At 50.6% G+C, this 13588-nt stretch overlaps 1 protein-coding gene across 2 annotated transcripts; it reads right to left on the minus strand.

The window, feature by feature from the left end:
• Nucleotides 1–531: 531 nt before the first annotated feature.
• LOC310837289 (uncharacterized protein) lies at nt 532–11086 on the minus strand. Of its 2 annotated transcripts, none has more exons than XM_083723606.1 (6): nt 10524–11086; nt 7876–7906; nt 6784–6896; nt 5486–5554; nt 4265–4381; nt 532–3018 (listed from the first exon to the last, which is right to left on the minus strand). In XM_083723606.1, the coding sequence occupies exons 3-6, from the start codon at nt 6815–6817 to the stop codon at nt 746–748; spliced, it is 2493 nt and encodes an 830-aa protein (XP_083579732.1). In that variant the 5' UTR covers nt 6818–6896; nt 7876–7906; nt 10524–11086; the 3' UTR covers nt 532–745. The 2 variants fall into 2 exon arrangements, with proteins under 2 accessions (XP_083579732.1, XP_083579731.1); XM_083723605.1 differs by having other exon boundaries at nt 5486–5557.
• Nucleotides 11087–13588: the final 2502 nt, after the last annotated feature.

Below are 13588 nucleotides of genomic sequence, written 5' to 3' on the forward strand. Positions count from 1 at the left end.
TGTGCATCATGTGACCTGCCCTGCGCCCCTGCTGCTCTCAAGTAACACTCAGCTCCCGGTTGAGCTAGCGCCATCTTCTCCTCCTCTGCCTCGGGCAGCAAAATGTCTTGGTCCGGCTCTGAACACAGCATTTGCCGCACCTTTCAATGCCCCCTACATTGAAGAAACTGTGTGGCATTCAGTGTCGTGTTGTCACAATCATTCCATCAGCGTGAGCGTTTCTGCTTTCCAGGTGGAACCAATTCCGCTTTCCTTCCCCCCTCCCCGGCCGTGTGCTGTTCTGGGGGCTCTCCTGACATCCCCACCCCACCCGCCAGCTGCTTTGGGGAGTCGTGTGGGGACAAAGCCCCGGTTGCCCTAGCCGGATTAATACATCTGGTTGGCCACTGTGAGATCCAGCAGGCTCTGCTTGCGTTCTGATTCTCAGAACATGGAAACCCCACAAGAAGAGGCCTGTATAGGAGGCCCACAAGCAGCTTCCCCACAGCTTCCTCCTCCTCTTTCAAAACACTAGCTGTCTACATGCAGGAGTTTTGTTTTCTTCTTTAATGTGAAGAAGTGCTCAAGTAGTCGTTCCTCCACGCCCAGAAACACCCATTCTGAAATGCTACCGTCGCAGCAGAGCTGTTACCTCGTACTTTTTCAGCATCAGCTGAGGGGCGGTGGTGGAGGAAAGATGAATACTTCCTCTCTTGCCTCACCCCGCAAGCCAAAACAGATCTGGAAGTTGAGGTCCGTCGCCCAGTTAGGAGGTGGGGGGAAGTTGCGGCCAACCATCTTGGGCAAGGGTGGACGCCCAGCCCGAGCTGCTTTCCCCCAGTCTCCATGTATCTGGGGGCAAGAACCCCTTCACGCCCCAGCCCTGCAGACCCCCAGGATGGACGGCATTTGGGATAGGGCTCTGGAAGGGAGTTGGGACCTCGGGCCACGTGGGGGCAGCTGGCGGGTTGCTGTTCCTGTCTCCCTCGCCCCACCAGGGTGGCATGATAGAGAGAGCGGGCTCAGGAACACTCGGGCCCGGCTCCTTGTAGTGCTTGGAGCCCCCTTTCCCACCCTCGGCCCCTCCCCGCGCCCCTCCCTTGGGGGGCCGGTTGGCCGCGTGCGTGCGCTGGTGGCGGTTGCGGTGGGAGCTGCGGCTGAAGCATTTCCCGCACACAGGGCACTGGTACGGCTTCTCGCCCGTGTGGACCCTCCGGTGCCTCTCCAGGTGCGAGACGAAGCCGAAGCTCTTGCCACAGGCGGTGCACTCGTAGGGCTTCTCGCCCCGGTGGGTCCGCTGGTGGGTCAGCAGCTGTGCGCCGGCCACAAAGCGCTTCCCGCACTCCTTGCACTTGTGGGGCTTCCCGCTCGAGTGGGTCCTCTGGTGCTGCAGGAGGGTGGAGCTGACGCTGAAGCTCTTCCCACACTCGTTGCAGCGGTAGGGCTTCTCCCCTGTGTGGATCCTCCGGTGCCGGTCCAGGTGGGAGCTGACACTGAAGCTCTTCCCACAATCCCCGCAGGCATAAGGCTTCTCTCCCGTGTGGATCCTCCGGTGCCTCTCCAAGTGCGAGCTCCAGCTGAAGCTCTTCCCGCAGTCGGCGCACCCGTAACGCTTGCTCTCGGCCGTGTGAGATTTCTGGTGCTTGACCAGAGACGCCAGCTCCCCGTAGGTCTTCCCGCACTCGCCGCACTTGTGGGGCCTGTCGGGCGAGTGCACGCGCTGGTGCCTCTCGAGGTGCGAGCTGACGCTGAAAGCCTTGCCGCACTCTTCGCACCGGTACGGCTTCTCGCCCGTGTGGATCCTCTTGTGCTTGATGAGGGCCGAGCACCAGCTGAACTTTTTCCCGCACTCCGGGCACTGGTAAGGCCTCTCTCCCGTGTGGATCCTCTGGTGCTTCACCAGCGACGAACTCTGGCCAAAGCCTTTCCCGCAGTCTGCACACTTGTGGGGCTTCTCGCTGCAAACCGGTGGCGAGGCAGGCGGTGGTGGTGGAGAGGGCGGGTTGGGGGCGGCCCGTTTGCGGCTGCAGTCGGAGCATTTGGCGGGATCCCGGCCCCCTGCCGGGGACGTCCCGAGGTGATGGAGGGCGGCCGCGCTGAGGTAGAAGCTCTTGCTGCAGTCTGCGCACTGCCGTGGCTTCTCGCCCGTGTGGATCCGCTGGTGCCGGTAGAGGTGGGAGCTGCGGCTGAAGCTCTTCCCGCAGTCGGTGCATTGATAGGGCCTCTCCCCCGTGTGGATCCTCTGGTGCCTTTCAAGGTGAGACGTGAAGCTGAAGCTCTTCCCACAGTCGGGGCACTCATACGGCTTCTGGCCCAGGTGCTTCCTCTGGTGAGCAGCCAAGTTGGCGCTGAGGTTGAAGCCCTTCCCGCAGTCCCCGCACTGGTAGGGCTTGTCGTTCGCGTGGGTCCTCTGGTGCTGCGCCAGGGTGGAGCTGACGGTGAAGCTCTTCCCACAGTCTTTGCACTGGTACGGCTTCTCGCCGGTGTGGATCCGCCGGTGCCGCTCCAGGTGCGACCCGACGCTGAAGGCCTTCCCGCACTCCTTGCAGGCGTAGGGCTTCTCCCCGGTGTGGACCCTCCGGTGCCGCTCCAGGTGAGATGTCCAGCTGAAGCTCTTCCCACAGTCCTCGCACTTGTACGGCTTGTCGCCCGCGTGGCACTTCCGGTGCTTGGCCAGGGCCTCGGCCTCGGAGAAGCTCTTCTCGCACTCGTCGCACTTGTGGGGCCTTTCATCCAAGTGAAGCCTCTGGTGCCTGAGGAGGTTGGACTTCTGGCTGAAGCTTTTGCCGCACTCGGGGCAGTGGTGGCCCCTCTTGGTCCCTTGCGGCTTTCCAGAGGGCAGCAGGAGTTTGGAAGCGCTCACTGCCTGCTTTTCCTTCTCTGCCTTTCCTTCTGCTGCTTCCGTGCGCCTCAGTCTCCCTTCTGGCTGGCTCTCTGCCTCTACTGGACTCCCGTCCAAGGTGCTCTCTGCCTGCAGGTCTGTCTTGCTCAAAGCCTCTTGCTGATGGGTATCCTTGTTCTTCCTTCTCAGCTCGTCACCTAAGACAAATGAAGCAAATGTGAGCTGCCTTCTGTGGTACACCTTTCACCATAACTTAACTGTTGTTTTTTGACAATAATTTTTATTAATTTTCAATTACAATAATTCATGGTAGCCTCATTATAACAATGCAAATTACAATACCATTACTAATCCCAATCATTCAAATGCCAAATTATATAATTTAGGTGGTCTCCTGTGTGATAGAATTGATAATTTACTTTATTTCTGCATTCCAAGATCTTATTCCTCTCAATTACATTCCATTCAAAATAACCACCCCTTATTTAAACAACTGCGGGATGCGGGTGGTGCTGTGGTATAAATCACTGAGCCTAGGGCTTGCCAATCGGAAGGTTGGTTGTCGTCCAAAAACAGCCAGAGACCCAAGTTTGGGAAGCCCTAATCTAAGCCGTGTATTTTGTAATTTAGAAAGATATTTTCCTGACTTATTTACTGCTATTTTCTGCTTGAATCAAGTGTGCAACTTTATGTAAGCAAATAATATTATTACATTTTATATTACAGAGTTCCGTGTTGTTATTTTGTATAGATGGATAAACAAAGTCTCTCATGAAACTCTGGTCTGCAAAAAGGCATCCTGGATAATTCTAAAAAGCTACACAACTTTGTCCCAAGTTTCCATGATAATGTTGGAAAGGATAGTACATTCTTAACTCTGCTAAACTAGATGCTAATCTTACCCAAGTGAGTAAGAGGAAGGATAATTAATAAACAATGTGTGCTATCCTCTCTTCCAAATCTATCCTGACAAATTAATCACTTAGCCCTGAATGACTGGCGTTTCCAGAATGGGAAGAGTTGGGGGTGGGGTGGGGATCTCTCTGTCTGGTATTTGATCTGCAATGGCTCATTCACACATGCAAGTCACCACTTGATAACCAACAGAGTAATTGAGTGCTGAACATGTAGATGAGAATCAGTCCTAGATATGCTATAAGTGCCTGAAAGGGACACAACTTATCGCACCACGTCGTTCAGGTCGGACCTAGCTGGAATAGCTCAGTCGGTAGAGCATGAGACTCTTAATCTCAGGCTTGTGGGTTCGAGCCCCACATTGGGTAAAAAGATTCCTGCACAGCAAAAGGTTGGATGACCCTCATGGTCCCTTCCAACTCTACAATTGTATGATTCCCAGCCAGGATAGACCACTAGTCTGGTTCAGGAGAGCTGCCTTTGAGTTCTGAAGTTCAATTCCATTTTTTAAAAATGCTGGTTCCTCACCTGGGCTAGACTCACTTGGCATCTCCCTTCCCTCCGGCTCCTGAAAATCTGGAACCCATGGGTCTTCCCCTCGGTCCATCCAGGAGAGCGGGTCAGGTTTGGAAAGTGGAAATCCAGCTGATGAGAAAACGAAGGTGGCGCTTCAGTAAAGGTAAAAAGGTAGTGGTTAAGAGCAGTAGACTCGTAATCTGGTGAACCGGGTTCGCTTCCCTGCTCCTCCACATGCAGCTGCTGGGTGACCTTGGGCCAGTCACACTTCTCTGAAGTCTTTCAGCCCCACTCACCTCACAGAGTGTTTGTTGTGGGGGAGGAAGGGAAAGGAGATTGTTAGCCGCTTTGAGACTCCTTAAAAGGTAAAGGTACCCCTGGACGGATTAAGTCCAGTCAAAGGTGAATACGGGGTTGCAGCGCTCATCTTGCTTTCAGGCCGAGGAAGCCAGCGTTTGTCCACAGACAGCTTTCCGGGTCATGTGGCCAGCATGACTAAACCACTTCTGGCCCAATGGGACACCGTGACGGAAGCCAGAGCACACGGAAACGCCGTTTATCTTCCCGCCACCGTGGTATCTATTTATCTACTTGTACTGGCATGCTTTCGAACTGCTAGTTTGTCAGGAGCTAGGACAGAGCAATGGGAGCTCACCACTGTTGCGGGGATTTGAACCACTGACCTTCTGATTGGCAAGCCCAAGAGGCTCAGTGGTTTAGACCACAGCGCCACTCACGTCACTACCTGGCACTTCAGTACCCTGAACAGGGCCCCATCTCTCTTTCTTGCTTAGTTACCTTCCTTTGCACGTTTGCTCAAGTGATGCTTGCAGTGCAATCGTATACAGGTCTTCTCAGAAGCAAGTCCCACTGCTCACAGCCAGACTATGCCGTTATGAGAGCCACCAACTTATGGGGCAACCCTTATTGTATCTACTCAGAAGTCAATCCAACCAAATTCACTGGGGCTTACCCCTAGGTCAGAACGTAAGAGGAGTCCAGCATCCTGTACCCACAGTGGCCCACCAGAAGCCTATGAGAAGCCCACCAGTGGGATCTGAGCGCATGAGCCCTCTCCCTTCCTGGGGTTTCCAGCATCTGGTGTTCAGAAGCATTACTGCCTCTGATTCAGTTTGCAGAATTTTTTCCTGAGTGCAGATACAGCAAATAATTTCCTTTGTTGCAGCTGTTGTTTTTTCTCATAGAGCACGACGTTTACTGCATGGGACTCACCTGATGCCAGTCCTCTGCGATGCGAGTCGGCCAGCGCAGTGATCCGGGGAAGGCTGATGGCCATCTCTTCTGCTAACAAGAAGATGAGAGGATGCCGTCAGAACACAAGGCAGGCAGGCCGGGGCGTTGGGCTTTGAGCATTGAGGTGCTGCTGGCTAACTTTCCCCCACGCTAAAACATTCTCCCAGTGCAAATGCTCTTCACTGCAGCAACATTCTCCTCCCTTCCTTATGTAGCGGCCGGGTTATGCTAATCCAGAATGCAGTAGCTAGACTGGTGACTGGGGGCAGCCGCCGAGACCACATAACACCGGTCTTGAAAGACCTACATTGGCTCCCAGTACATTTCCGAGCACAATTCAAAGTGATGGTGTTGAGCTTTAAAGCCCTAAATGGCCTCGGCCCAGTATTTTTAATCTTTATTGGAAGCCACCCAGAGTGGCTGGGGAAACCCAGCCAGATGGGCGGGGTACAAATAAATTATTATTATTATTATTATTATTATTATTATTATTATTATTATTACACTACGAAGAGCCAGTGTGGTGTAGTGGTTAAGAGAGGTAGACTCGTAATCTGGTCAACTGGGTTCACTTCTCATAACATAATCATAAGATCATAATAATAATCTCATAATAATAATTATCATAACATAATCATAACATAATAATAATCATAACAATAAAAACAGGCTGTATTGCAGGCTGTTTCTTTTAAAAAATCAAAATGTGGCTACATGGTTGTTTTTTTATTTACCTTTTTGCTCTGACACTACAGGAATGTAGAAGGAGTTGTAAAGAATAGAATAGAATAAGGAAAATGACAATTGTGGAAGGTAATGCACGTGGTGGGACGCGGGTGGCGCTGTGGGTAAAAGCCTCAGCGCCTAGGGCTTGCCGATTGAAAGGTCGGCGGTTCGAATCCCCACGGCGGGGTGCGCTCCCGTTGCTCGGTCCCAGCGCCTGCCAACCTAGCAGTTCGAAAGCACCTCTGGGTGCAAGTAGATAAATAGGGACCGCTTACCAGCGGGAAGGTAAACGGCGTTTCCGTGTGCAGCTCTGGCTCGCCAGAGCAGCGATGTCACGCTGGCCACGTGACCCGGAAGTGTCTCCGGACAGCGCTGGCCCCTGGCCTCTTGAATGAGATGGGCGCACAACCCCAGAGTCTGGCAAGACTGGCCTGTACGGGCAGGGGTACCTTTACCTTTACCTTTACCTAATGCACGTGGTTGTCTAAAAGGAGAAGGTCCTCGTGTTCCAGGGTCCAGAATTGCCTCACTGGCACCGCTGGAATCCTTACCCAGAGAGATTAGCGTCTCATAATTCTCCTGCATGATATTCCAGCAGAGGGCTCAGGTGGTAAGGCCCTGCTCTCCTGCAAAGCGCACCTTTGGTCTCGGAGGCCTCTCGCATCTGTAAGGAGAAGTTTGTCCATCCATCAAACTAGCCCTGGAGGAAAACCTGCCTGCCCAATTTGAAACGCACATTTTCTGCCCATGTGTGAATGACGTTGACTTTGGAGGCTGCAGGGCAAAAACAACCCCAAGATATGACCTGCTCATTGTGACAAACATTTGAATGGATGCTCTTAATGTTTTCTTCCATATGGCAGGTTCGGGGGACCATTTTCAACCTGAGGGCCATATTTCCCTCTGGGCACTTTTCCAAGGGCCACATGCCAGAGGTGGGCAGGGCATTTAAATGTTACCTTAGTACCATAAGGGACACGGGTGGCGCTGTGGGTTAAACCACAGAGCCTAGGACTTCCCAATCAGAAGGTTAGCGGTTCGAATCTCCGCGACGGGGTGAGCTCCCATTGCTCAGTCCCTGCTCCTGCCAACCTAGCAGTTTGAAAGCACGTCAAAGTGCAAGTAGATAATTAGGTACCGCTCTGGCGGGAAGGTAAACGGCATTTCCATGTGCTGCTCTGGTTCGCCACATGACTAAGTGGCTTAGTCATGCTGGCCATATGACCTGGAAGCTGTACGCCGGCTCCCTCGGCCAATAAAGCGAGATGAGTGCCGCAACCCCAGAGTCAGCCACGACTGGACCAAATGGTCAGGGGTCCCTTTACCTTTACCTTTGTACCATAGACTACTTTCTACATATGTTCACACACCTTCCAGAAAAGCGATAGGCATTTCTAGAGTTCAGTGACTCATTCCTGCCGGGATAAACTTGGGGTGCACTTAGCACATTGAAGACATTTCAGTGCAGGGTTTCCCAAACTTGGGTTGTTTTCGGACTACAATTCCCACCATCTCTGACCACTGGTCTTGCTAGCTGGGGATGATAGAAATTGTAGTTCAAAAACAGCTGGAGACCCAAGTCTCTGCGTAACCTGGGTTTTGGTTCTGTCTGCCTGAACTATAAACCAGGACTGCACACCTACCTGAGTAGCAGGGATTGGCTCTTTGCGGTGCCTAGTGAAAAATCAGAAAGAAAGGAAGGTTAGTATGCAACTTACTGGGTATAAATAAAGGGACATTAGGGACATTTCTCCTCTTACACTTATATCCTAGGTTTCTTCCATCACGGGACTCAAATCAGACTACCTGTGGTGCCCGGGTGTTCTCCTTTCCAGCCACGGATCAGACCCAGGCCTGCTTAGCCTCAGCAAGGTGGTGGCTTCATGTGCCTCTTGGACCACACGCTGGGACTACAACTCCCATAATTCCTGTGTGGGCTGGGGCTGCTGGGAGCTGGAGTCCAGCAATATCCAGAAGGCCACAAGCTCTCAGTCTCTCTGGCCCCACCATCACAGAACGGCAACACCACACCAGTATTGAGGAACTCCCTTCCTGTGAGGCCAACCTTGTTCCACCCACCTTGGCCTTTAGATGCCTGGTGATGGGGGTTCTTTTCTTGAGAGCTTGAAGGTATTTGACAGTTTCCAGAGGGGTGACCAAATTTGAGTGCTTCCAGACAAGGGCTTAGCATCTCAGATGGGTCCCTCAGATATCGCAAATGGCTCAGGGTATATTTTCTTTTTAACTTATTGGCAGTGGCGTTTGGTCCATGAGGGTGACCCACCAACCTAAGTCTATCCTCTGCCAGCCTTCTTCCTTGTAACCGCTCCAGAGATCTGCTGCATCCTTAGCAATCATCATCACCATCATCATCATCATCATCATGTATTATTTATAACCCAACCACTCTGGGCAGCTCCCAACAGAATTAAAAGCACAATAAAACACCAGACATTAAAAACTTCCCTAAACAGGGCTGCCTTCAGAGGTCTTCTTAAAGTCAGATAGTGGTTTATTTCCTTGACATCTGGTGGGAGGGCGTTCCACAGGGCGGGCACCACTACCGAGAAGGCCCTCGGCGCTGGACCTCAGTGTCCAGGCAGAATGATGGGGGTTGAGACGCTCCTTCAGGTGTACTGGGCCGAGGTCGTTTAGGGCTTTAAAGGTCAGCACCAACCCTTTGAATTGTGCGCTTTAAATATCTGCTCATCCTGGCAGATCTTGACATAGGATTGCCCTCTTAAATGGCATAAGCAAATTATGACATAAGCTTCTGTGCATTGCATACAGTCCACTTTCTCAGATACATGAAGTGTTAACCAGAGTAGGGTGGATGGCCACTTTTCATAACGTAAATACCACTGTCTATATACTGTCCTGTGTTTACGACCTATGCAATAAGTATATGTACCTGCAAAGCAGGATTACTCTTCATGCAACTGAGAACCTGAAATACAGCCTGTGAAAGTTTATGCCATAATAATTTATTCAGGGACGCAGGTGGCGCTGTGGGTTAAAGCCTCAGCGCCTAGGACTTGCCGATCGAAAGGTCGGCGGTTCGAATCCCTGTGGCGGGGTGCGCTCCTGCTTCTCGGTCCCAGCGCCTGCCAACTTAGCAGTTCGAAAGCACCTCCGGGTGCAAGTAGATAAATAGGGACCGCTTACTAGCGGGAAGGTAAACGGCGTTTCCGTGTGCGGCTCTGGCTCGCCAGAGCAGCGATGTCACGCTGGCCACGTGACCCGGAAGTGTCTCCGGACAGCGCTGGCCCCTGGCCTCTTAAGTGAGATGGGCGCACAACCCCAGAGTCTGTCAGGACTGGCCCGTATGGGCAGGGGTACCTTTACCTTTACCTTTAATTTATTCAGCATTCATCCTAAAGTTTACGTGGTGACTGGTCTTCACTGAGCACTCATTCAGATTTGTTTGTGGGGTGTCACTTGTTAATCCCACACTTTCCAGCCTATTTTCAAGTCCCTTTCCCAACTGCAAATAGCCATTATTGTTTAAAGATTAGTTGTACAGAGGCTGTGTAGACAACCTTTGGCCGGCTTGCCAGCTGTTGCTGAACTACAACTCCCATCATCCCTGGCCATTGGCCATGCTTGCTGAGGGTGATGGGAGTTGTAGTCCAGCAAAACATGCAACAGGCCAAAGGTTTCCCACACCTGCGCCAGAGCTTGAATCGGCTGTAATTGCGCAAAATAGTGACAGTGGAAATGCCCTTAGTCTTTCTTTATTCTAGAACATAATGTATTTGTGTTTTTATATTGTGATTTTATGTTGTGAACTGCCCTGAGACCTGCGGACATAGGGTGGTATACAAAGTTAATTTAATAATAATAATAATAATAATACATTCATGGTGCTTTGCAATGCAAATGATTAACAAGGCAATAGGTCAACTAAAGACACATACCAAAAAAAGGCGCTACAAACTCTTTTTATGCAAGAAAATTGGGACAGTTGCTGTTTCTAATTCTGCCTGGGTTTTGCTCCCTTCCTGGGTTCATCGGTTTGCTACAGCGACCCCATTCTTATTCCGTCTTGCAGCTTTATCATTTACACGTGTTAACTGCCTTCTCCGTAGATCAAGCGGCAGAGCTTGCATTGTATGAAGAAACACTATTTATTTTTTAAAAAATCACTAAACGAAAGCATGCTCTCATGCGCCACCAGTGATCAGCAAACCTTTGGCTGATGGCAGCCGATAATTTTTCATCGCATAGTAGACCCCCCGTGGAAAGTGTGGGGCGCGGATGGGGCGGGGTCACCCCTTCTTCTTTCACCAACCTGCTTGTGAACGGGAGCATCTCCCGGGGTGGCCAATTCCGTGTCAAGCGAGTGCGCGCACAGCTTTGGGAGGTTTGCGCAGGTTGCAGCTCCGAGGCGCGCAGGCGATCAAGGCAGCAGGATGAGACGCAGCCCCGCCCCCCACCCTCCCCAGTCTTTTGCCTTCAGCTTCCTGACAACCCTCCAACCTCAGGGCATTCCCGCAGCCCTGGATCGGCTCTCGTTGCGAGCCGGAGAGCTTCCCACCTTGGCCGGGCAATGGCAAGGGAGGCGTCCCTCCCGTCCAGGGCAGGCAAGTCTCCCCTGGGCATCGACTCCGGCTGGGGCGCCAGAGCAGCTGATCCGGCCCGCTTCTCAGCTGCATCCGAGTCACCCAGGAAGCGCAACGCCCGGAGGAAACACGCAGAGAGCGCGCGAGAGAGAAAGAGCCGCGTTTCCCTCTCTTCCCCAAGCCATACCCAGAGCCCTCTGGCGGCTGCCGAGGACGGAGCCTCCTCTCCGGACCGGCTTGGAAGATCTGGACGGAGGGATGGTTGGATAGGCTCAGGGGGACCCGTCGCCAGCGGCTCTGTCTCCAGCTGCGGTGCTGGCACTGCTGGCTGGTGATGTAGGAGTCAGAGACCCAGGGTGTAGATTTGGGTGTTCTTGGGTTGTTTTTTTTTTAATGTCTCACTATGAATTGCATTTAACCTTTGGCTAAAATGCACCCATTCCTGCGTGCCTGCGTTTTGTGACTCTCATAAATCCCTCCTACCAGTGCCAGATTTACGTATAAGCTAAACAAGCTATAGCTTAGGGTCCCACTCTCTTGGGGGCCCCCAAAAAATTAAAGGGAAAAACTGGATGTACATTTCCAAAATATAAGATAAAAAACAAATAAAATAAAACTTACATACAGCAACAGTGTTTTGTGTTGTGTAGGCTCCTATTTGTTATGTGCAAATGGCTTTAGATACCTATTAGGTCCCTAAATTACCAAATAGCATATATTTAACAACAACAACAAAACCCAGCAACAATTTGTTGTTGACAAAGGACAGCTGGACATATAAAAGGCCCCATTACCTTCAGTAGCATAGGGCCTTGTTATGTACTGAGTTGAATAGGATCCAAAATGCAGCAGTCTGATTGGTCCTAGAACAATGCAGCAGTATGATTGGTCCGCAGGAGCCACCCAATCCAGCTCCAGGTGGAAGTGAATCTACAACCTGATTGGCCTACAGGAGAATCCTGGAATTAGCCAATCATGTGCAGCCCATTGTGTAAATAATGTATATAAAGCAGATATTGTGGGGGAACTGCCATTCCTCCTCACCACTATGAGCTGAATAAAGAGCATGAAATCCACTCTTGACTCCGAGTATATTTCAGGCCTCATCAAACCTAAATCTGGCCCTGGACCCAGGGTGTAGATTTTGGTGGTGTTGTTTTGTTTGTTTTTAATGTCTCAATATTAATTGCATTTAACTTTTAGTTAAAATTCATCTATTCCTGCGTGCCTGCCTTTTGTGACTCTCATAAATCCCTCCTACACCCTTGTGCAAATTAATTGAAACAAAGCAAGTTTTCTATCTTACTCGTAATCCTGTGCTCAAAAAAAACCGCGTTGATCATTATGGTGTCGGAAGCCTGCAGCCAAAAGAAGGAATGATGCGCTCGCTACATTATATTGAGGTTCTATGAAAGAGAGTTATTCCAGAGCTGGAAAAGAAGTATCCTGATGGTACCAGGATATTGCAGCAGGACCTAGCCCCCTGTCACACATCGAAAGTGGTGAAGAAATTCATGACAGAGCAGCAAATACAGCTACTTGATTGGCCAGGGAATTCCATGGACGTAAATCCCATTGAGAATTTGTGGGCTATATGCAAAAGTCGCCTCCATAGTCATCTTTAACATGAACATAGCTTGCCAACAGTCCAGACTGATCAACTGGAATTCCTCCAGTGTGATCCGGTGGATAAGCAATGTCCTGCATGGGGCAATTGACTTTGCAAGTGCTAAAGCCTGAGACTATTGCAAAGCCGTCTGCAGTTTCTCAGGAATGATAAAGCATTTCAGAGATAAAGCATTTCAGAGACTTCCTTTGGGACCACCATGTAGTTTATTTGGATTTTATTTATTTGGTGCATACACGCAGGGCTATGAGATTTTCTGGAAGATAATTCATTTGTCTGGTCTCGGTGAAATGTTGTTATGGGAGTGGACAAATCAACCAAGTTTGGGTTTCTTTCCCTTTGTCATTTTCCCAATCTTAAATTCAGTTGTCCCCATTCCCACAATAGTTTGCTTTTGTTTTGTTTCTTGAGTGAACAAAACTTCATACGCATTTTTGTCTCCATATGCAGTTTTGTCTTCATACGAATTTTTGTCTTCACGTGCATTTTGTTTACAAGCAATTTCCCCTAATAAAATGCATTTTTGGTGTTAGTTCCATGAAAATAAGGGTGCTTTTTAAAACACTTTCCCCTAATTTACCGTATTTTTCGCTCTATAAGACGCACCAGACCACAAGACGTACCTAGTTTTTGGAGGAGGAAAACAAGGGGTGAATTCTGAATCTCAGAAGCCAGAACAGCAAGAGGGATCGCTGCACAGTGAAAGCAGCAATCCCTCTTGCTGTTCTGGCTTCAGTGATAGCTGCGCAGCCTCCATTCACTCCATAAGATGCACACACCCCTTACTTTTTAGGAGGGAAAAAGTGAGCAAAAAATATGGTACATTCTTTTGGTACGCTTTTTTTTGGGGGGGGAGGGGAACAGCATTGATAAATTTTGTCGAAGTGTGCGTTTTGAAGGATAGCTAGGTTGGGGCAGTGGTGTAGCGTGGGTTGTCAGCACCCGGGGCAAGGCAAGTAATTTGCGCCCCCTAACCCGTGGATTTTAGTAGGGGCAGAGAGCTGCGAGTGTGAGCGCCCCCCCCAGATGTTGCGCCCGGTGCGGCCGCCCCCCCCCTGCAACCCCCACGCTATGCCACTGGATTGGGGGTTTTCCATGAGTGAGAGGTGAGTTTGCATTAAAATACGGTTTTCTCTCCCATCCCTAATCATACAAGAGGGAAGCTGA

This window comes from Podarcis gaigeae, assembly GCF_964106915.1.
Source record: "Podarcis gaigeae genome assembly, chromosome: 2".
Lineage (NCBI taxonomy): Eukaryota > Metazoa > Chordata > Lepidosauria > Squamata > Lacertidae > Podarcis > Podarcis gaigeae.

Excerpts from the sequence above, each read along its gene's own strand:
- LOC310837289 (XM_083723605.1), bottom strand. The coding sequence starts at position 6,817 with ATGCAGGAGAATTATGAGACGCTAATCTCTCTGG. Across the intron at positions 5,558-6,783 it reads TGAGACGCTAATCTCTCTGG|CAGAAGAGATGGCCATCAGC; the intron begins GTAAGGATTCCA and ends TCTTCTTGTTAG. Across the intron at positions 3,019-4,264 it reads GCCAAGTGAGTCTAGCCCAG|GTGACGAGCTGAGAAGGAAG; the intron begins GTGAGGAACCAG and ends CATTTGTCTTAG.